At 37.4% G+C, this 21,261-nt stretch overlaps 1 protein-coding gene across 1 annotated transcript in view; it reads left to right on the top strand.

Annotated features, from left to right (window-relative positions):
- The window catches only part of ATAD2 (ATPase family AAA domain containing 2), a 73,715-nt gene extending 53,252 nt beyond the window's left edge, over window positions 1-20,463 (top strand). Inside the window, exons 20-28 of the mRNA XM_044914661.1 lie at window positions 8,299-8,434; window positions 9,434-9,630; window positions 10,198-10,357; window positions 12,483-12,605; window positions 12,732-12,875; window positions 14,358-14,753; window positions 16,834-16,967; window positions 18,197-18,325; window positions 19,143-20,463. Coding sequence (XP_044770596.1) covers window positions 8,299-8,434; window positions 9,434-9,630; window positions 10,198-10,357; window positions 12,483-12,605; window positions 12,732-12,875; window positions 14,358-14,753; window positions 16,834-16,967; window positions 18,197-18,325; window positions 19,143-19,187 — 1,464 coding nt within the window. The 3' untranslated portion in view covers window positions 19,188-20,463. The remainder of the gene's footprint in view (window positions 1-8,298; window positions 8,435-9,433; window positions 9,631-10,197; window positions 10,358-12,482; window positions 12,606-12,731; window positions 12,876-14,357; window positions 14,754-16,833; window positions 16,968-18,196; window positions 18,326-19,142) is intronic.
- Window positions 20,464-21,261: the final 798 nt, after the last annotated feature.

Genomic DNA, 21,261 nt, shown 5'->3' with positions numbered 1-21,261 from the left:
AAGTGCTATCAATGAGATCCAGTCTAATCTAGATAATCTAACAGGGTAAGCGAGGCAGAAGAACGAATTAGAAGACCAATTGATAGAAAAGAAGGATAAAGAGGAGGCCAGGGAGAAACAACTCAAGATCCATGAAAAGAGAATCAGAGAAAAAAGTGACACCATGAAACATTCCAATGTAAGAATTATTGGGATCCCTGAAGGGGTGGAGAGAGAGAGAGGACTAGTGAGCAAATCATAGCTGAGAACTTCCCTAATCTGGGGAATGAAACAAACATTCGTGTCTTAGAGGCAGAGGACCCCTTCCAAGATAAAGGAAAACAGGCCAACGCCCCAGCATGTAATAGTAAAACTCACAAATCTTAGAACCAAGGAAACCATCTTAAGGGCAGTTAGGGGGAAGAGATTCCTTACGTACAGAGTGAGGAACATCAGAATAACGTCACACCTATCCACAGAGACCTGGCAAGCCAGAAGGTGCTGGCAAGACATATTCAGGGTACTAAACGAGAAGAACATGCAGCCAAGAATACTTTACCCAGCAAGGCTGTCATTTAGAATGGAGAGATGCAGAGCTTCCAAGAGCAGCAGAAACTGAAAGAATATGTGACCACTAAGCCGGCCCTGCAAGAAATATTAAGGGGGGGTTCTATAAAAGGAGAAAGACCCCAAGAGTGATATAGAACAGAAATCTACAGAGACAATCTATAGAACTATCACAAGGACTTAACAGGCAACATGATGACAATAAATTCATATCTTTCAATAATCAGTCTCAACGTGGACGGCCTAAATGCTCCCATAAAACGGCACAGTGTTGCAGATTGGATAAAAAGACAGGACCCATCTATATGCTGTCTACAAGAGACTCATTTTGAACCTGAAGATACGTCCAGACTGAAACTGAAGGGATGGAGATCCATCTTCTATGCCAACGGACCTCAAAAGAAAGCTGGGGTAGCAATTCTTATATCAGACAAATTAGATTTTAAGCTAAAGACTGTAGTTAGAGGGGCGCCTGGGTGGCTCAGTCGGTTAAGCGGCTGCCTTCGGCTCAGGTCATGATCCCTGGGTCCTGGGATCGAGCCCCGCATCGGGCTCCCTGCTCAGTGGGGAGTCTGCTTCTCCCTCTCTCTCTGCCTGCCTCTCTGCCTACTTGTGCTTTCTCTCTCTGTGTCAAATAAATAAATAAAATCTTTAAAAAAAAAAAAAAGACTGTAGTTAGAGACACAGAAGGACACTATATCATTCTTAAAGGGTCTATCCAACAAGAAGATCTAACAATTGTAAATATCTATGCCCCCAACATGGGAGCAGCCATCTACATAAGCCAACTGCTAACCAAAATAGCATATTGATAATAATACATTAATTGTAGGAGACCTCAATACTCTCAGCGATAGACAGATCATCTAAGCAGAAAATCAACAAAGAAACAAGAGTTTTGAATGACACACTGGAGCAGCTGGACCTCATATATATACAGAACATTCTGCCCTAAAACAACAGAATACTCATTCTTCTCGAGGGCACACGGAACTTTCTCCAGAATAGACCACATACTGGGTCACAAATCAGGTCTCAAACGATACCAAAAGATTGAGATTATTTCCTGCGTATTCTCAGACCATAATGCTTTAAAACTGGAACTCAGGGCGCCTGGGTGGCTCAGCTGGTTAAGCGACTGCCTTTGGCTCATGGTCCTGGAGTCCTGGGATCGAGTCCCGCATTGGGCTCCCTGCTCAGCAGGAAGTCTACTTCTCCCTCTGACTCTCACCCCTCTCGTGCTCTCTATTATTCTTTCTCTCAATAAATAAATAAAAATCTTAAAAAAAAAAAAACTGGAACTCAATCACAAGAAAAAATCTGGAAGAAATTCAAACACTTGGAAACTAAAGACCACTCTGCTCAAGAATGTTTGGGTCAACCAGGAAATCAAAGAAGAACTTAAACAATTCATGGAAACCAATGAGAATGAAAACACATTGGTCCAAAACCTATGGGATACTGCAAAGGCGGTCCTAAGGGGGAAATACATAGCCATCCAAGCCTCACTCAAAAAGATAGAAAAATCTAGAATTCACCAACTAACTTTACACCTTAGAGAACTAGAGAAAAAGCAACAGATGATGCCTAAGCCACGCATTAGAAGAGAAATAATTAAGATTAGAGCAGAGATCAGTGAATTAGAAACCAGAAACACAGTAAATCAGATCAACGAAACTAGAAGCTGGTTCTTTGAAAGAATAAGATCAATAAACCACTGGCCAGACTTACCCAAAAGAAAAGAGAAAGGACCCAAATCAATAAAATTATGAATGAAAGGGGAGAGATCATGACTAACACCAAGGAAATAGAAACAATTATTAGAAATTATTATCAACAACTATATGCCAGTAAATTAAGCAACCTGGAAGAAATGGATGCCTTCCTGGAAACCTATAACCTGTCAAGACTGAAACAGGAAGAAATTGACACCCTGAATAGGCCAATAACCAGTAACGAGATTGAAGCAGTGATCAAAAACCTCCCCCAAAAAAGAGTTCAGGGCCTGATGGATTCCCTGAGGAATTCTACCAAATATTCAAAGAAGAAATAATACCTATTCTCCTGAGGCTGTTTCAAAAAATAGAAACAGACGGAAAGCTTCCAGACTCATTCTATGATGCCAGCATTACCTTAATCCCCAAACCAAGCAAAGACCCCATCAAAAAGGAGAATTTCAGACTGATATCCCTGATGAATATGGATTCTAAAATTCTCAACAAAATCCTAGCTAATAGGATCCAACAATACATTAAAAGGATCATCCATCAGTGTGATAGAACACATTAATAAGAGGAGAGAGAAGAACCATATGGTCCTCTCAATTGATGCAGAAAAAGCATTTGACAAAACACAGCGTCCTTTCCTGATTAAAACTCTTCAGAGTATAAGGATAGAGGGAACATTCCTCAAGTTCATAAAATCCATCTATGAAAAACCCACAGCGAATATCATCCTTAATGGGGAAAAGCTGAGAGCCTTTCCCTTAAGATCAGGAGCACGTCAAGGATGCCCACTCTTGCCACTGTTGTTCAACATAGTACTAGAAGTCCTAGCAACAGCAATCAGATAACAAAAAGAAATAAAAGGTATTCAGATTGGCAAAGAAGAAGTCAAACACTCTCTCTTCACAGATGACATGATACTTTATGTGGAAAACCCAAAAGACTCCACCCCCAAATTACTAGAACTCATCCAGCAATTCAGTAATGTGGCAGGATACAAAATCAATGCACAGAAATCAGTTGCTTTCTTATACACTTAACAATGCAATTGTAGAAAGAGAAATTAGAGAAACGATTCCATTTACAATAGCACCAAAAACCATAAGATACCTCAGAATAAGCCTAACCAAAGAGGTAAAGGATCTGTACTCTAGGAACTACAGAACACTCATGAAAGAAATTGAAGAAGACACAAAAAGATGGGAAAACATTCCATTCTCATGGATCGAAAGAATAAACATTGTTAAAATGTCTATGCTACCCAGAGCAATCTATACCTCCAATGCCATCCTAATCAAAATTCCAATGACATTTTTCAAAGTGCTGGAACAAACAATCCTAAAATTTGTATGGAATCAGAAAAGACCCTGAATCACCAAGGAAACGTTGAAAAAGAAAAAGCTGGGGGCATCACGTTACCTGATTTCAAGCTATATTACAAAGCAGTGATCACCAAGACAGCATGGTACTGGCGCAAAAACAGACATATAGACCAATGGAACAGGATAGAGAGCCCAGATATGGACCCTCAACTCTGTGGTCAAATAATCTTCAACAAAGCAGGAAAAAATATGCAATGGAACAAAGACAGTCTCTTCAATAAATGGTGCTGGGAAAATTGGACAGCTATATACAGAAGAATGAAACTCAACTATTCTCTAACACCACATGCAGAGATAAACTCAAAATGGATGAAAGACCTCAATGTGACAGAGGAATCCATCAGAATCCTAGAGGAGAACATAAGCAGTAACCTCTTTGACATCGGCCACAGCAACTTCTTTCAAGATACATCTCCAGAGGCTAGTGAAGCAAAAGCAAATATGAACTCTTGGGACTTGATCAAGATAAAAAGCTTCTGCACAGCAAAGGAAACAGTCAACAAAACAAAGAGGCAACCCACAGAATGGGAGAAGATATTTACAAATGACACTACAGACAAAGCGCTGATTTCCAAGATCTATAAAGAACTCAAACTCAACACCCAAAAAACATAAGTCAAAAAATGGGCAGAAGACATGAACAGACACTTCTCCAAAGAAGACATACAAATGGCTAACAGACACGTGAAAAAATGTTCATCATTAGACATCAGGGATATTCAAATCAGAACTACATTGAGATACCACCTTACACCAGTTAGAATGGCAAAAATTGACAAGGCAAGAAACAACAAATGTTGGAGAGGTTGGAGAAAGGGGAACCCTCTTACACTGTTGGTACAGCCACTTTGGAAAACAGTGTGGGGTTTCCTCAAAAAATTAAAAATAGAGGTACCCTATGACCCAGCAATTGCACTCCTGGGTATTTACCCCAAAGACACAGATGTAGTGAAAAGAAGGGCCATATGCACCCCAGTGTTCATAGCAATGTCTGCAATAGCCAAACTTGGAAAGAGCCGAGATGCCCTCAACAGATGAATGGATAAAGATGTGGTCCATATATACAATGCAATATTACTCAGCCATCAGAAAGGATGAGTACCCAGCTTTTACATCAACATGGATGGGACTGGAGGAGATTATGCTAAGTGAAATAAGTCAAGCAGAGAAAGTCAATTATCATATGGTTTCACTTGTGGAACATAAGGAATCGCAAGGAGGACATTAAGAGAATGAAGCGGGGGGAATCGGAGGGGGAGATGAACCATGAGAGACTATGGACTCCGAGAAACAAACAGGGTTTTAGAGGGGAGGGGGGCGGAAGGATGGGTTGGCCCAGTGAAGGGTATTAAGGAGGGCACGTACTGCATGAAGCACTGGGTGTTATACAAAAACAATGAATCGTGGATCACTACATCAAAAACTAATGATGTATGGAGACTAACATAACAATTAAATTAAATTAAAAATAAATAAAAAGGCCCATATCCAGATAAAATTTCAGGATGTCAGAAGTACAGAGGAAAATTTTAAAATCTACTGAGAGAAAGAATACTACCAGGAAGGACTGAAAATCAAATTGCTTCTACCTTCCCATTGTTAACACTAGCTACTAAGGAGACAAGTGAGCAATATTTATTTCCAGAGTTGTTTTTTTTTTTTTTAAGATTTATTCATTTATTTTAGAGGAGGGGAGTGGCAGAGGGAGAGGGAGAGAATTTTTTTTTTAAAGATTTTTTTTATTTATTTGACAGAGAGAGACACAATGAGAGAGGGAACACAAGCAGAGGGAGAGGGAGAAGCAGGCCTCCCGCGGAGCAGGGAGCCCGATGCGGGCTCGATCCCATGACCCTGGGACCATGACCTGAGCCGAAGGCAGACGCCCAAAGACTGAGCCACTCAGGTGCCCCTATTTCCAGAGTTTTGAAGGAAAATAATTTTAGACTTTTGATTTTCTTCTCAACAAAGTAAGCATTTGAGTGAGAGAACAAAACAAAGATTTTTAGGGAGAGAGGCTGGGGAAGAGGGAAAGAGAATCCTAAGCAGGCTCCATGCCTAGCGCAGAGTCTGATTCAGGGCTCAATCTCACAACCCTGAGATCATGACCAGAGCCGAAATCAAGAGTCAGATGCTTAACCAACTGAGTCACCCAGGCACCCCAAAGACAGTTTTGAATATGCCATGCCTAAGAAACTATTACCCATAAACCCTTGACTGAAAGAATTGATTATTAAACGATTATTTCTCTTGGATTTTTATTTTATAGAAGTGGCATATAAGAAGCAGTGAACAAAGAAAACAGTAAAACTTATTGTCACAAAATTGTGATAGAAAAAATTTTTTAAGGAACGTGAAACTAAGTTGGTCTTGGTCTGAATTTAATAATGGCAGGAAGGACATAGCAAAGGAGAATAAGGAAGTAAACGCACATTCAGATTTTTGTCTGATATGTAGATATTGACTAACCTTACAGTTTGCTAGAAAAAGCTTAGATATATCTGTTAAAACTTATAAAATACAGCATATAACTTCCAGGCCACCAGGAAGGGGGAAAAGGCACAAATTCCAGTATAAATCCCAGCAAAATAGGTAGGATCCTAAAAATCAGTGTCAAAGGAAAAAGTGCCTGAATTTCCCAAAAAAATGTTGAAAAAGCTATGAGGAGGTTCTTGGTCCACCAAATATTAAAGCATACCACACAATTAGAAATAAAACTGGAATTTGGGCCAGCATGGAGAAATTAATGTAATAAAATCCATTAGACTCTTATTTACATAGTAATTTAGTAAATGAATTAGCAAAGATAGAGACATTTCATAAATGATGTTGAGGCAATAGGAAAAGCTTCATATAACATACTAGGAACATTTTCATATATGGGAGCATGGAAGACCCTGTAAATCAGGTTATGCAGAAGCTATGAATGTAACCTTCTATATATCAAAGATACCCAAATCAAAGTACATAAGCATCACACAAGGAATAAACATTATTATCCTCTAATAATAATACTGGGTGGGGGGAGGGGCACCTGGGTAGCTCAGTCGGTTAAAAGTCTGCTTTCGGCTCAGGTCATGATCTCAGGGTCCTGGGATCGTCCCACATCGGGCTCACTGCTCAGCAGGGAGTCTGCTTGTCCCTCACCCTCTGCCCATCCCCCCGCTTGTGCGCTCATGCTCTCTCTCTGTCAAATAAATAAAATCTTTTAAAAAAATAGTGGAAAAGGTTAAGAGGTTGTTTAGAAACATCCTCTTGGGATCTCTTTTGCCATTCTTTTGGCAGTAAAATATGCATAACATAAAATTTACTATTTTAACCATTTTTAAGTGTACGATTCAGTAATGTCAAGTACATTGCATTGAGTATATTCACAGTGTTGTGCAGCCATCACCACTATCTGTTTCCAGAACTTTTTCATCATCCCAAACAGAAACTTTATACCCATGAAACAATTACTCCCCATTCCCTCCTTTATCTAACCTCTAGTAACCTCTGTTACAATAAATTTCTGTCTCTGTGAATTCACCTATTTTACATACCTTTTATAAGTGGATTCATATGGTATTTGTCCTTTTATGACTGGCTTATTTCTCTTAGCATGTTTTCAGAGTTCATCCATGTTGTAGCATGCATTAGAATTTCACTCCTTTTTAAGGTTAAATAATATTCCATTTTATGTATATATCACATTTTTATCCATTCATCTAGTGATGAACATTTGGATTGTCTCTACCTCTTGCCTACTATGAATAATCCTGCTATGATCATTGGTATACAAGTATGTGTTTGAGTGGTGGTTTGTTTTTTGTTTTTTTTCAGCTCTTCAGATCTGTATACTAGATTACACGGTAATTCTGTGTTTTCCATAGCCACTGCACCATTTTAACATTCCTATCAGGTCAGGGGTTCTAATTTCTCTATATCCTCACCAGCACCTGTTATTTTCTAGCCTTTGTTATTATTTTTTTAATTTCTTTTTAAAGATTTCATTTTCAAGTAATTTCTACACCCAGAGTGAGGCTCAAACTCACAACCCCGAGATCAAGAGTTGCATGATCTATCAACTGAGCCAGCCAGGCGCCCCCTAGCCTTTATTCTTATCCTGTCTCACTTTGGGTTGTGAATATGAGTTAATTGATCCCAAAAAACCCTTGAAATCAAATATTTTTTTTTTTTTTTTTTTAAAGATTTTATTTATTTGACAGAGAGAGACACAGTGAGAGAGGGAACACAAGCAGGGGGAGTGGGAAAGGGAGAAGCAGGCTTCCCGCCGAGCAGGGAGCCCGATGCGGGGCTCGATCCCAGGACCCTGGGATCATGACCTGAGCCGAAGGCAGACGCTTAACGACTGAGCCACCCAGGCGCCCCTTGAAATCAAATATTGCCATGTCACTTGCCACACGAATTATACTTTGGAGTCTTGAGTTTTAAAGAAGATCCCCTACTTTTTAACTCCTACTCTTGCATATATGATTTATATCTAACTCCAGCATACATAAAAGATCTGTGTTTTAATAAAAACATCTCTTTAGTACACAGTTCAGGTCATTAAAAATATGTGTGTAATAACCCACTGTTGCATTGAATGATATATATGCATAGTATTATGTATACACATATATAATGCATGTATTTTCTTTTTTAAGGTGCAAGAATTATTTATCCGTGATTATGGAGAAATTTTCAATGTCCAGTTACCTGGTAAAGAAGAACGAACAAAATTTTTTGAAGATTTAATTCTAAAGCAAGCTGCTAAGCCTCCTTTATCAAAAAAGAAAGCAGGTTAGTTTCTCTATCAAAGTTTAACGTATAATAATTTCGAGAAAGTGGGAATAAAATATTAATGGCATTGTCATCTTCTAATAACACAAACTCAAAACCTCAGTTGTTAGGTTTGCTTACAAATCTCTATGCTTCCCATTAAAGTAGACTAAAGATCTTAAAGCATACAAGGACTTTCCTACTGTAGACCCAGTCCATGGAGAATTTCAGCTGGAATTCATAGTAAAGCTCCAGCCTGTCTTCCCAAGCCCATTTTTGGCACTTTTGTTCTCCCCTCCTTCCCCCATCTCTTTCCTTGCAAACACTCTGTTTTTACACCACATGCATCATATTCCTGTCTTTTCATAATTTCATTTATGCTTGCTCTCTGTCAGTAATGCTTCTATCCTCATTGCCTATCTCTGCCTAAGGAACCACTTGTCCTTCTATAATTCATTTTTTTCCTCCTTAACATATCTAGGCAAAATTAATTTTCTACCATTATGACCCAGTGTACTTTTTTCATACTACTAATATAACATTACAATGATGTGATAATTGTCCCTTACTCCTTTAATAGATTGCCAATTTATTGGGGCATCACTCTCATACTCCTTTTTTATCCTGAATACTCAGTGCATATCTGTTTAAACAAAATTAAACTTACTATATTTGAAACATACCACAGTTTTTTATTAGTTCAGAAATTAACTCGTAAAAAGCTTTTTTTAATAGAATATTCTTGTGCTGGAAATAATGCATTTTGAAAGTTTTAATAGCCTCTTAATTGATCTTAAAATGGAACAGAGGTAGTGACTTAGGAATTAACATTACAAATAAATTACCAGTTGTTGCTGGAGGGGAGCTAGCGATAGAGATTATGGTAGCACTTGAGTATTTCAAATCCTCTAATTCCCGGCAGATGTAAGGAGGATAACCCCTGAAAGCCTGGCCCTTGAATCATTTGTCACCCTTGCTATGATGGGAGAGTAGTAACTAAAATCTTCCGTTCGTGTGAAGTTTTGCAGGCCTTGGAGGTCCTCCCTGTAGCACCACCACCTGAGCCAAGACCACTGACAGTAGAAGAAGTGAAACGACTAGAAGAACAAGAAGAAGATACATTTAGAGAACTGAGGATTTTCTTGAGAAATGTTACACATAGGCTTGCTATTGACAAGCGATTCAGAGTATTTACTAAACCTGTTGACCCTGATGAGGTATTGATTTAATCTTTGGCTCAAATTTGTTCTAAACTATAATGAATTAGAGAATATTTGAATTGTTTATGTGGTTCCCTGTCTATACTCTGAGCTTATTTTCTTTATGTAGAATATACCGAGTAGTGTCCTAAGCACATGGAGACTTAAAAGCCATGTAATGCATTTTCCTTTCCTCCAAAGAGTAGCCAGTTAACTTTGTCTGCCAACCCAAACATTCTAGACATAATTTAAGGTTGACTTAAGGCTACATAATATTGTGACCTACACGGTTTAAAGTGACCTGGAGAGTGAAGTGTGAAGTCTTAAGTTGACATTGAAGGATGGGTGACATTTGGATAAGGAAAGAGGTCTAAGATATTACTGGAGATACAGGTGCCCAAGAACAGGAGTAAATACAAAACAAAACCAGCTTTAAACAGAGTCAAAGGTTTCATATTAATACATTATCGTTATTTCTTATATATTTATTCTCTCTCCCCTATATTGCCTGGCAGAGCAACTGGACTCAGATTTTTTTTATGTTCAGAGTTAATTTAGTGATTTGGTCATTTGCTTGAATTTTAGGTTCCTGATTATGTCACTGTGATAAAGCAACCAATGGACCTTTCATCTATAATCAGTAAAATTGATCTCCACAAGTATCTGACTGTGAAAGACTATTTGAGTGATATTGATCTAATCTGTAGTAATGCTTTAGAATACAATCCAGATAGAGATCCTGGAGGTGAGCATTAGTGGGTTTGTTTTCCTCCCCGGGGGCGGGGGGGGACAGGGACTGCTAACATTTAGTGAGGGTTGACTTTATGCCAGGTGATATAAACATTTTACATTCACAGGGCCATTTAGAACAAAATGAAGTTAGAGAGGTTAAAAAACATACTCGGGGTCATACTGCCAGGAAGTGGCAGAAGCAGAATTGGAATGCAAGTTTCTTTGACTGCAGCGTACCTGTATTTACAATTCCTTGGTGTATCCTCTAACGAGACACAGAATTGCATAACAACTTAGCTTCTTTCCTTTGTTTATCAGTGCCCTTTCTCCAAGTGGAAAATAAACATTCTGTAATAAAAAAGGTTTGAAAACATTTTCTCAGAGCCTGGAGCCTGACGTGGGGTTCCATCCCAGGACCCTGAGATCATGACCTGAGCCAAAACCAAGTTGGACACTTAACTGACTGAGCCACCCCAGCACCCTGACTTGCTAATAATATTTTAAAAACTAAGCCCTCTAGATTTATTATGGTGATCAATTCATAACGTATATAAATGTTGAATCACTGTGTTGTCCACTTGAAACTAATATAAGTCAACTGTGCTTCAATAAAAATGAAAACTAAGTCCCCCATTTCCTCTTTCCAGAGGTGGACATTGTTAAGTTTGGGGATCTTTTTAGACCTTTTCTATACATATACCTATTCTGTCCTCACCTATGCAATCTATTAAAAAAATAAAATTTATAAAGTAAGGATTTTTTTAATAATATATTTGTTCACATATATAATGATATTCAACTTGATATAAACTTACTCTGTTATCCAAAAATATTTTTCTTCAGTGCTTCTTTTTCCTAGCTTCCTATTTTTGTTTTGTGGATAGTGTCCTTAACTCTCTCAGTGGATAATTTTTTTTAATAGTCCTGTTTGCTATGTTAACTCTCTCCCCCAGTACACTGGCTTTCTGTTTTCTAGTTGGTAGTGTTTATAAATTAGACCGATTAGCATAGGGACCTACTGAGAGTTTCTTCAACAATTGAAAAGCTCACTGTTCTGCTTCCAGTCCTCTGCCCTCTCCTCCCCTAGCCTTTAACCTGTAGTTCAGGGTTCTGTAGGTTAACCATGGGGAGCAGGCTGCCAACCTGAGAACACCCCTAATTGTAGAAAGAAGGAAGCATTTACCCTGGATGCTGAGGGCTTTTTCTGTATCACTACAGTCAGGCTGCTGCTACGTCTCCTGTCCATGGTGACAATCTAAAACTACTTTAGACCAGTGGTATGCCTGCAGCGGGCAGTCAGCATCTCCTAAAGGGCTTGTTAAGATGCCGCTTGCAGGGCCCCATTTCCATGGTTCCTGATTCTGTAGATGTAGGGGAGGACGTGAGAATTTACATTTCTGACAAGTTTCCAGGTGACACTGATGCTACCACACTTGGGGAACCAGTGCTTAGGCTTTTGCCTTTGCCCTTCTTTGGGCCCAAATGCCATGTTAGAAATCCCCTGAAGAATCCTTCTGATATTCTAGCTATTGCTGCCAACTCCCACCTGGGTGTGAATATTATAGCCTACCTCCCTGTGAGGGAACTGATCCGGTTGTTCAAGCAGTTTTACATTCACTTATTATCTGCCCTCTGCCTCAGAGAATATTCCAGTTTACAGTGCTTGGACTCTGAGTATAGGGACTTTTCCAGTGTTTCCTGTGTAAGGTTGCTATTTAATTGTCTGTTTAGTTTCTCTGTCAATGCAATAACATCCTCTCTATCTTCTAAAATTCTTTTACATCTCTGGCTCACTAACGACACCGATAGCCTTCCTTGCTGTTTTTGTTGTTGTTATGTTGTTGTATGGTCTTGCTGTTGATTGATTGATTTTTTTTTTTCCCTGATATTTCAAGGGGAGCTAGATAGGGCAGAGCAATAAAATTGTTTGGGTTTAGCCTGCTGTATTGAATCGGATGTCCAGAACATTAGATTAACAGCAAAAACAGAATAATACAATTCCAGTAACATTTACTATTCATGGTAAAAGTAAAAAAGGAATTTTAATGACTATAATCTTAGCCCAACATGTTGAGCTTATTTTTGGTAAATTATTGAAAGGAGAGATTTTAAAACTGAATTCTTTATTCATTTCTCAGATCGTCTTATTAGGCATAGAGCCTGTGCTTTAAGAGATACGGCCTATGCAATAATTAAAGAAGAACTTGATGAAGACTTTGAGCAGCTTTGTGAAGAAATTCGGGAATCTAGAAAGAAGAGAGGTAGGAAAATGATTTAGCATCAGAAAAAAGATGCCTCTGATGTAGTGTATTGAGTCCTTTTCATTAACCCTCCATGTAATTTTGAAATCTGGACATTTGACTTGATGTCCCATGTCTATTTATAAGGTTGTAGCTCGTCCAAATATGCCCCATCTTACTATCATGTGATGCCAAAGCAAAATTCCACCTCTGCTGGTGATAAAAGATCAGATCCGGAGCAGAATGAAAAACTCAAGACAACTAGTACTCCTGTGGCTTGTAGTACTCCTGGTAAGTGCCCTTGGGTAACTTTTACTTATAAAACTAGCCTTTATTTTCTACTGATGCCAGTTACTTTCTCCTTAGTTTCCTCTATATTGATGTGGTAAATTACCTTGATTTTGTTAATGTTAAGGCAAGTTTGCATTCTTGAAATAAATCCAGGTTTATAATGATATGCCACTTGCAGTCCCAGCTCACCTTCATCTAACTGCAGATTGACTGATTTGAAATTGATGTTCATTTCTATAAATTCTAGTCTATTTCCTGTTCCTCCTTATTCTTAGGGTGTAACTCCAGAGGGTACTAACCCAGAGCCCATGGGTTTTCCCAAGGCCTCCCATCCTTGGCAGGCTCTTAATTCCAGTTTTTGTTCTTTAAGCCCTATGAATGTCCCAACTCTCCTCAGCTTCTTAGACTCTCAGTTACTCATTTGTTTTTCCAGATTCTGGTATCATAATTCCTCGGTGTCTTGTTAGATCTCAGGTGCTTTTAAACAGAATTTTTAAAATTCTGTGTGCATGTGTGTGTGTTTGTTGCAGGGGTTGGAACATTACTTTATTGTATTGCATGCTTGTCCATCCTGGGCTAAGTGATTTGAGATAGGTAGAGTAAGCCCTTCTTTTGTAAAAATGGGAGATGGCAGCTGGGAAAGGGAGGATGAGAAGGCAGACGAGCAAGAGATCTGTACTACCAGCGGCTCTTGGTCAAATCAGCTTTGGGCAAGTATATATATGGAAATTGAGGACATGGACAATGTCTCCTTTAAAACAGTCCATCCCTAGCTATACACCCAGCAGGATTGCATACATTATGTTCACTGAAAGACATGTACAAGAATGTTCTTAGAACCAGTATTTATAATAGCCCAAAACTGGGAGCAACCCAAATGCCCACCGACAATAGAATGGGAAAATATGGATTATTATACAACAATGAGAATGACTAAAATTCAAGCACATGCAACAGTATGGACGAATCTCCCAAACAGAATATCACAGTGTAGTTATTCTGTATCTGATCCAGGCAGAATGTTTCAGCTCTGTATAGCTTAGTTTTCTTCATCTGTAAAACAATGTTGATAATGGTAGCAACCCTGATCAGGTGAAAGTGAAATTTCAGGGGGTCAGTACACAAAGAGCTTAGAAGAGTCCCCACCACGTGGTGAGCAGTCAGTAAGTGTAGGCCATTTTCTCCAGTTCATCGCCACAGCGATTGTTGTTATGGGGTCATCATACAGTTCATATCATTGCCCTCCTTAAAATTATTCAAGATAAAATCCAAACTCTTTAGAAGGACACGTTATTGCCCACTTTCTAGCTTCTTCTCACAGTACTCTCTACCCTTGTTTCTGTGTTCCAACCATAAAAAACTACAGCAGTTTCTCAAACTCTCTACCCTCTTATATCTCAGGAGGTATTTTTCACTCACTTACTTGGACTTTAGAAAATTGTCGAATGTTCTTTTAATCCTTTTTCTTTAAATTCTTTGAAGCTCAGTTGAAGAGAAAAATCCGCAAAAAGTCAAAGTGGTACTTAGGCACCATAACAAAACGAAGGAAGATTTCACAGGTGAAAGATGAGAGCCAGAATGTCACAGATGACAAAATTGAGAGTGATACAGAGGAAAATCAAGATACAAGTGTAGACCACAATGAGACTGGAAACACAGGAGAGTCCTCAGTGGAAGAAAATGAGAAGCACCAAAATGCCTCTGAAAGCAAAATAGAATTGGGGCATAATAATTCAAGTATTTGTGGTATTGAAAATGAACTTGAAGAATCTGGGAAGACCACAGCATGCACAGAAGTGAAGAAAGATAAAATTGTTTGCAATGGAGATGCTTCTGGTTGTCAGATAATAGATATTTCTGATGAAAATGAAGCAAAAGGTAAGTCTTTCTCAATTAAAGCAACTTACTAATTTTAATTTTAAAAGATGTTTTGGGGCACTTGGGTGGCACAGTCGGTTGGTGTCCGACTCTTGGTTTCGGCCCAGGTGGCAATCTCAGGGTCGTGGGATGGAACCCCACATCGGGCTCCGCACTCAGCTCAAAGTCTGTTTGGGATTCTCTTTCCCTTTACCTGTGCCCCTCCCTGCTCATTCTCTCTCTCTCTCTCAAATAAATAAATCTTTAATTAATTAATTAATTATTATGTTATGTTGGTCACCATACAGTACATCATTAGTTTTTGATGTAGTGTTCCATGATTCATTGTTTAAAAATGTTTCACTCAAAGCTTTTTTTTTTTTTAAAGATTTTATTTATTTATTTGACAGAGAGAGACACAGCGAGAGAGGGAATACAAGCAGGGGGAATGGGAGAAGGAGAGGCAGGCTTCCCGCGGAACAGGGAGCCCGATGCAGGACTCGATCCCAGGACCCTGGGTCATGACCTGAGCCGAAGGCAGACGCTTAACAACTGAGCCACCCAGGCGCCCTCACTCAAAGTTTTTAAATGACTAATTACCATCTCATTTAATTCCATTTCCTTGTCTTTCAGAATGCAGGTGTTAATTAGGAAAAATAGCAATTTCTTTACTTAATAACTGTTGATCTTGTAAATCACTATTGTTAAAAGCACAGTGTGGCATCAAATAGACCTGGATTTGAACCCTAGCCTTCTACTTAGTAACTTGTGAGCTTGGGCAAGGTCTTGACCAGTCAGTCTCCCTTTTCTCTTCTGCAATATTGGGGTAGGTAGTGGTCGGGTAATGAAATATTTTGAAACTTGAATAAAATAATCCATCTAAAGCACGTAGCAAAGTGCTTGGCTATACAGTTTTCAAAAACTGGCAGGATACCCTCTTCTTTTTAAGCAAAATCAGCAGTTTTCTGTAATTCTGGCTGAGTGATATAGAACAAATGTTACTATCATTGCACTATTTCTCTTAGGGGTTAAGTCCAAGATTATTTATATTTATTCTAATGATCCTTTCACCAAAGTTTTTCATTTAGAATTGTCTTCTATCTGGATCTTCTTGGATCTTTAGCAGTAGATTTGTTTGGGTTTTGGAAAAGTCAAACATTATTTAGTCTTACAAAGCAAAAAGAGGGATAACAGTTAAAAAATTCATTTTGGTCAAAAACAAGTAATGAGGATGTTCATGAGACTGTTTTTTTTGTTTTTTCAGTGTCATAAACTGTAGGCAAATCTTTTTCAAGGACTTCCTTGAAATGAGTTCTAGTGTGTTTGAGTAATCATAGCAGGATAGACTAGGATATAGCCTTTTCAATGTGGATATTTTAAATGTTAATCTCTGGCTATATAATGTAGTATGTTTTGTTTGGGTTCAGAATTGTTTTATTTTTCTTTCATCATCTTTTTTTAAAGAACACTATTTAATGGGGGATAGATACTTGTTTACATATCAACAGATTTGGGTTCTTGTTCTGGCTCTTAACAGTTAGGTAGTTGACCTTAGAAAAAAGTCCCTTCACCTCTCTTGGCCTCATTTTTCTTATTTATCAGTGAGTAGATTATTCTAGATCAGAGATAGGCAAACTTTTTCTGTAAAGGGACATATAGTAAATATTTAGTGGTACAATCTCTGTCCCAACTACTCAACTCTGTTAGAAAAGCCACATTGACACACATATGTAAAATGGGCATGGTTGTGTCCTAATAAGACTTTATTTATATCAGTAGGGCAGATTGGGCCTATGGGTGGTAGTTTGCAACTCCTAGATTACTGAGGTCCCTTCCAGCTTTTACATTCTAGGACTCTCATGCCGAAGTAATCTTGTGCAAAGGATCCTGCTGAGGGTCCTTTGAAATACTCCATTTGAGAAGTATTTCTCTTTCTTTTTTGAGAGTATAAGTGGCAGCATCTTAATCTTACAGCAGAGCCAATAAACCAGAGTTGGTGTTTGTGTTTTAGTAAATATGTCCTGCTATTTAATCTGCCTAATATTTCTTTTAAACATAATGTCTGTGAACCACATAATAGTTATTTAACTTTTCATTCTAGAAATGTGTGTTCTGCGAATGACTCGAGCTAGACGTTCCCAAGTAGAACAACAGCAGCTCATCAGTGTTGAAAAGGCTTTGGCAATTCTTTCCCAGCCTACACCCTCACTTGTCGTGGACCATGAACGATTAAAAGTATGTAAATTGAAATCATAATGCTTTCGGTATGCAGATTAGTAACAGAACCCACCAAAAATGGACTTCATGCAATAAATAATGATCTTTTATAAAAGGGTAAACTTGGTATAGAATAACTTTCATAAAAGCAGTGTTTGGAGATGGCTAATGTGTTGATATTCTGGTTTGTAACATACTTGTCTGCATTATTGATCCTATACATTGTTTTGGGGTTTTTTTAAGATTTATTTATTTATTTAGAGACAGAGGGCAAGCATGGGGGGTAGGGAGAGGGAGAGAATCTCAAGCAGACTCCCCGCTGAGCATGGAGCCCGTCACAGGGCTCAGTCTCACAATCCATGAGATCCTGACCTGAGCCAAAACCAGGAGTCAGATGCTCAACCAACTGAGCCACCCAGGTGCCCATATACATTGTTTTCTGACCATCATCAGTGACCAATTTATTTGGTTTTTATTCAACCATAATGGGTTTTTGTTTGTTTGTTTGTTTTTGTTAACTGAGAGGTAATGGCATATCCTTGTAGGGCCAGACTTAAAGAATCACAGAAATCTAGTGAGTCCACTTCAGTCATTAAGAAAAAGAACTGGGATGCCTGGGTGGCACAGTCTGTTAAGTGTCCCACTCTCTGTTTCGGCTCAGGACATGATCTCAGGGTTGTGAGATCGAGCTCCACGTCGAGCCCCACATTGGGCTCTGCGCTCAGCGGGGAGTCTGCTTAAGACTCTCTCCCTCTGCCTTGTGCCCCTCGCTCACTCGCTCTCTCTCTCACTCTCTTCCTCTAAAATAGATAAATAAATCGTAAAAAAAAAAAGAACTGAAGTAGTGAGGTGGTTCATCATTTATGTACTATCTCTTGTTTCACATTATAATGTATTTGCATTGCCATAAAATACCCTGCAAAAATGTTGCTTTTTTTCTTATTAATTTAGTTTGAGATTATATTTTAATTTGTCTATAGAGATTTATGGCTAAAATTGAAATTGGCCACCTCCTCAGCTATAGTTTTTAGGTTGGGAGTTACCCAGGGCAGAGGCCAGGATCCTAGAACGATGGTGAAGTGAACTACCGGTAAGTATCAGAGCCACTTTCAGAGGCCACCATGTCTCATCAAGTAATTGGTCTGCCCTCTTCTGGTTTATATGCTAAAAATTCCCCAAATCTTCAAAATTAAAATATCTCACGGAATTTATCTCTCACATATGTAAACACTCATGTTTTCTTTTAGAATCTTTTGAAGACTGTTGTTAAAAAAAGTCAAGAATACAATATTTTTCAGTTGGAAAATTTATATGCAGTAATCAGCCAGTGTATTTATCAGCATCGCATGGACTATGACAAAACAACACTTATTCAGGTAAGCTAATCTATATAAGAAATTATAAGATTATAAGAATTTTTAAAGACCATTTTTTAATATATGGACTATGGATTATTTCTATATACAACTGAGTTCTGTACTTTTTGAAATCTAGCACTTCACTAGTTTGTGTTTCTTCAATAAACATTGGAACTGTAGTATCAGTAGATTGAAAAATCTCTATTTTGTGTGTGTATTAATGAAGATACATAGCTCTTTTTCAAGATAGCCTTAAGATAGACCTATGTGTCTTTACTTAATCTTGCTTTATAGTGGGCATTAGTACTAATTTTTAAAAATAGATACTGGATGATAACAATATAGTATATATCTATAACAACATAGTATATCTATAATAAATCTATTTACCATGTATCTACAGTATAATGTATGTATTAGGAGGTACATACTGATGTACCTACTAGTATATAATATACATAGTAATTAGTATATCTACTAAGTATACTGTGGTACCTACATAGTATGATAGGTATGTAATATTAGTACCTATAAAATACAGAATATTAGTATCTACAAATACACTAGTGCCTTGATTATAACTGTTTGAACTTAACATAAGATGACTGCATCTCAGACTTATTTCAGAGGGATTTAAATAATGAAGTCCCATTGGTGATAACAGTTTAGGTGATAGTCTTAATACTGAACTAAATTCCTATTTTCTCTCTCAGATGTATACATGAGTTAATAATATTCTTGAGGTGGTTGATGTAAAACAATAGCAATAGAGTAATGTTTCTTTAACTTTTTTCATACTGAAAGTTACTATTTTTCCTTTTTACCCTTTATCTAGAAAATGGAGCAAGAGGTAGAAAACTTCAGTTGTTCCAGATCATGATGCCATGGTATCAAGTATTCTTTATATTCAGTTGCTATTTAATTCACTTTTGTCATGTCCATATAAGTGATACAAGATGAAATCCTGCATCTTTAAGGAAAAGATTAAAATAGTAAATAAAAATATTTAAACTTTTCTGGTATTTATGTACATGTGTAAGATAAATTACAGAGATAACTGATAAATATTTGAAATATGAACAAGGCACTGTAGTAATAGTAATTCTTTAGTGTATCAGTAGTTGAAGTATGGCCAACTCTTAATAAAAGTTATTTTGATAACTAATGTTTTATGGCACTTAAGAGTAATTAGTGACATTGACGTTTTTTTGTTTTAAGCACTTTTAACGTTTTTCCTTCCTAAAAATATTTTCTTGTATCAGACTAGAAACTTACTTCACCATCGTGTCTTTGTGTCTTTGCCATCCGTTTGGTCTTTGTTTTTTTCAATGCCTATCTCTTATTTGCCTTTAGCTTTCTCTCCCCATTTACTTAAAAGCCAGGGTTCAGGTCATTTGTGGGAAGGCCCTGAACAACTTCTGTACTTGAATGCCAAAATTTAGATAAACATTTTTATAATTCTAATTTGGGTTAATAAAGATTTTAAATATTTTTTTGGTTTATTTTTATGATAATACACACAGCAAATGTATTAATATCTACTTTGTTCAGTATCTTTTTAATAGCACAAAGGTTTTATATTTGAAAACTCTATATCTTTCTAAATTTGTGATTAGGTTATATTCTATAGATAGTTTTTATATACAATTATATAAATATAAATATTATAAATTTTGTATTAATGATACCAAAAATACATTTCTTTCTTAAAGCAATAAAATCATTCACTGCCATGCATATTCTCTTGTTTTGTTTTTTTACAAAGACATTCTAATATTAGTTTGTAAAATAGTTGGAAACTTCCTTCAAGGGAATAGGAGATAACGATCTCATATGAGAGATTCTGGATTCTAAAACAGTTTCCGAGTTGAGTTGCCTTTTGTTGTTGATTTATCTGGATATTGTATTTAAAGCCTTATAAAACCCAGGAATTTAGATCCCTTAACAAATAGATATCCTCTTATATAAGGCACAAAGCAATGCCAGTCACTGAAAAAAGGTAAAGCAGTATATGTTTTTGCACTTATGTATACACACATACTCATTTTTATTGAAGCTTATTATAACTCCAGATACATCTTTTGTATCTAGAGGATTTCATTTTGTATGTATAACTTCTGTAATAAATTTTAAAGGTAAAAATTGCTTCTCAAACTTGTTTCTATTTCTTCATTATTTAAAATATCCTAAAGATAATCCAGTGCAAAACAAGTATGAAATCTGTTTTATTACCATGCATAATTTAAAATGCTGTTGACACTGGAATGTTGATATGGTATATGTTCATTAGCTACAAAGACTAGTGTGCTTCCTGTCCTTTTCATGATATACTGTCTACAGACATGGGAAGTAGTATGTATACATTTTCTATGTAGACTTTCAAAATCATGCTGAAATTGCATTATAATTTTTTGCTTAAAAGTGCAATCAGTCTATAGTAATTAAGACAAGAAGAAGAAATAAAAGGGATCCAGATTGGAAAAGATGAAGTAAAGCTGTCACGAATGGCATGATTTTATATGTACAAAATCCTAAAGAATTCACAAAATATCTGCTAGAACTAATGAATTCAACAAAGTGGCAGGATATAAAATCAGCATAAAAATCAATTGTATTTCTATATAATAGCAATGAACAATCCAAAAAGAAAATTAAGAGAGCAGGGCGCCTGGGTGGCTCAGTCGTTAAGCGTCTGCCTTCGGCTCGGGTCATGATCCCAGGGTCCTGGGATCGAGCCCTGCATCGGGCTTCCTGCTCAGCGGGAAGCCTGCTTCTCCCTCTCCCACTCCCCCTGCTTATGTTCCCTCTCTCGCTGTGTCTCTCTCTGTCAAATAAATAAATAAAAATCTTTAAAAAAAAAAAAATTAAGAGAGCAATTCCATTTACAATAGCATCTAAGATAATAAAACATCTTAGAGTAAATTTAACCAAGGAAGTACAGGACTTGTACACTG

This window comes from Neomonachus schauinslandi, chromosome 4 (genome assembly GCF_002201575.2).
Source record: "Neomonachus schauinslandi chromosome 4, ASM220157v2, whole genome shotgun sequence".
NCBI lineage: Eukaryota > Metazoa > Chordata > Mammalia > Carnivora > Phocidae > Neomonachus > Neomonachus schauinslandi.
The sequence above is the reverse complement of the archived record's forward strand: the minus strand, read 5'-3'. Positions and strand labels throughout refer to the sequence as shown.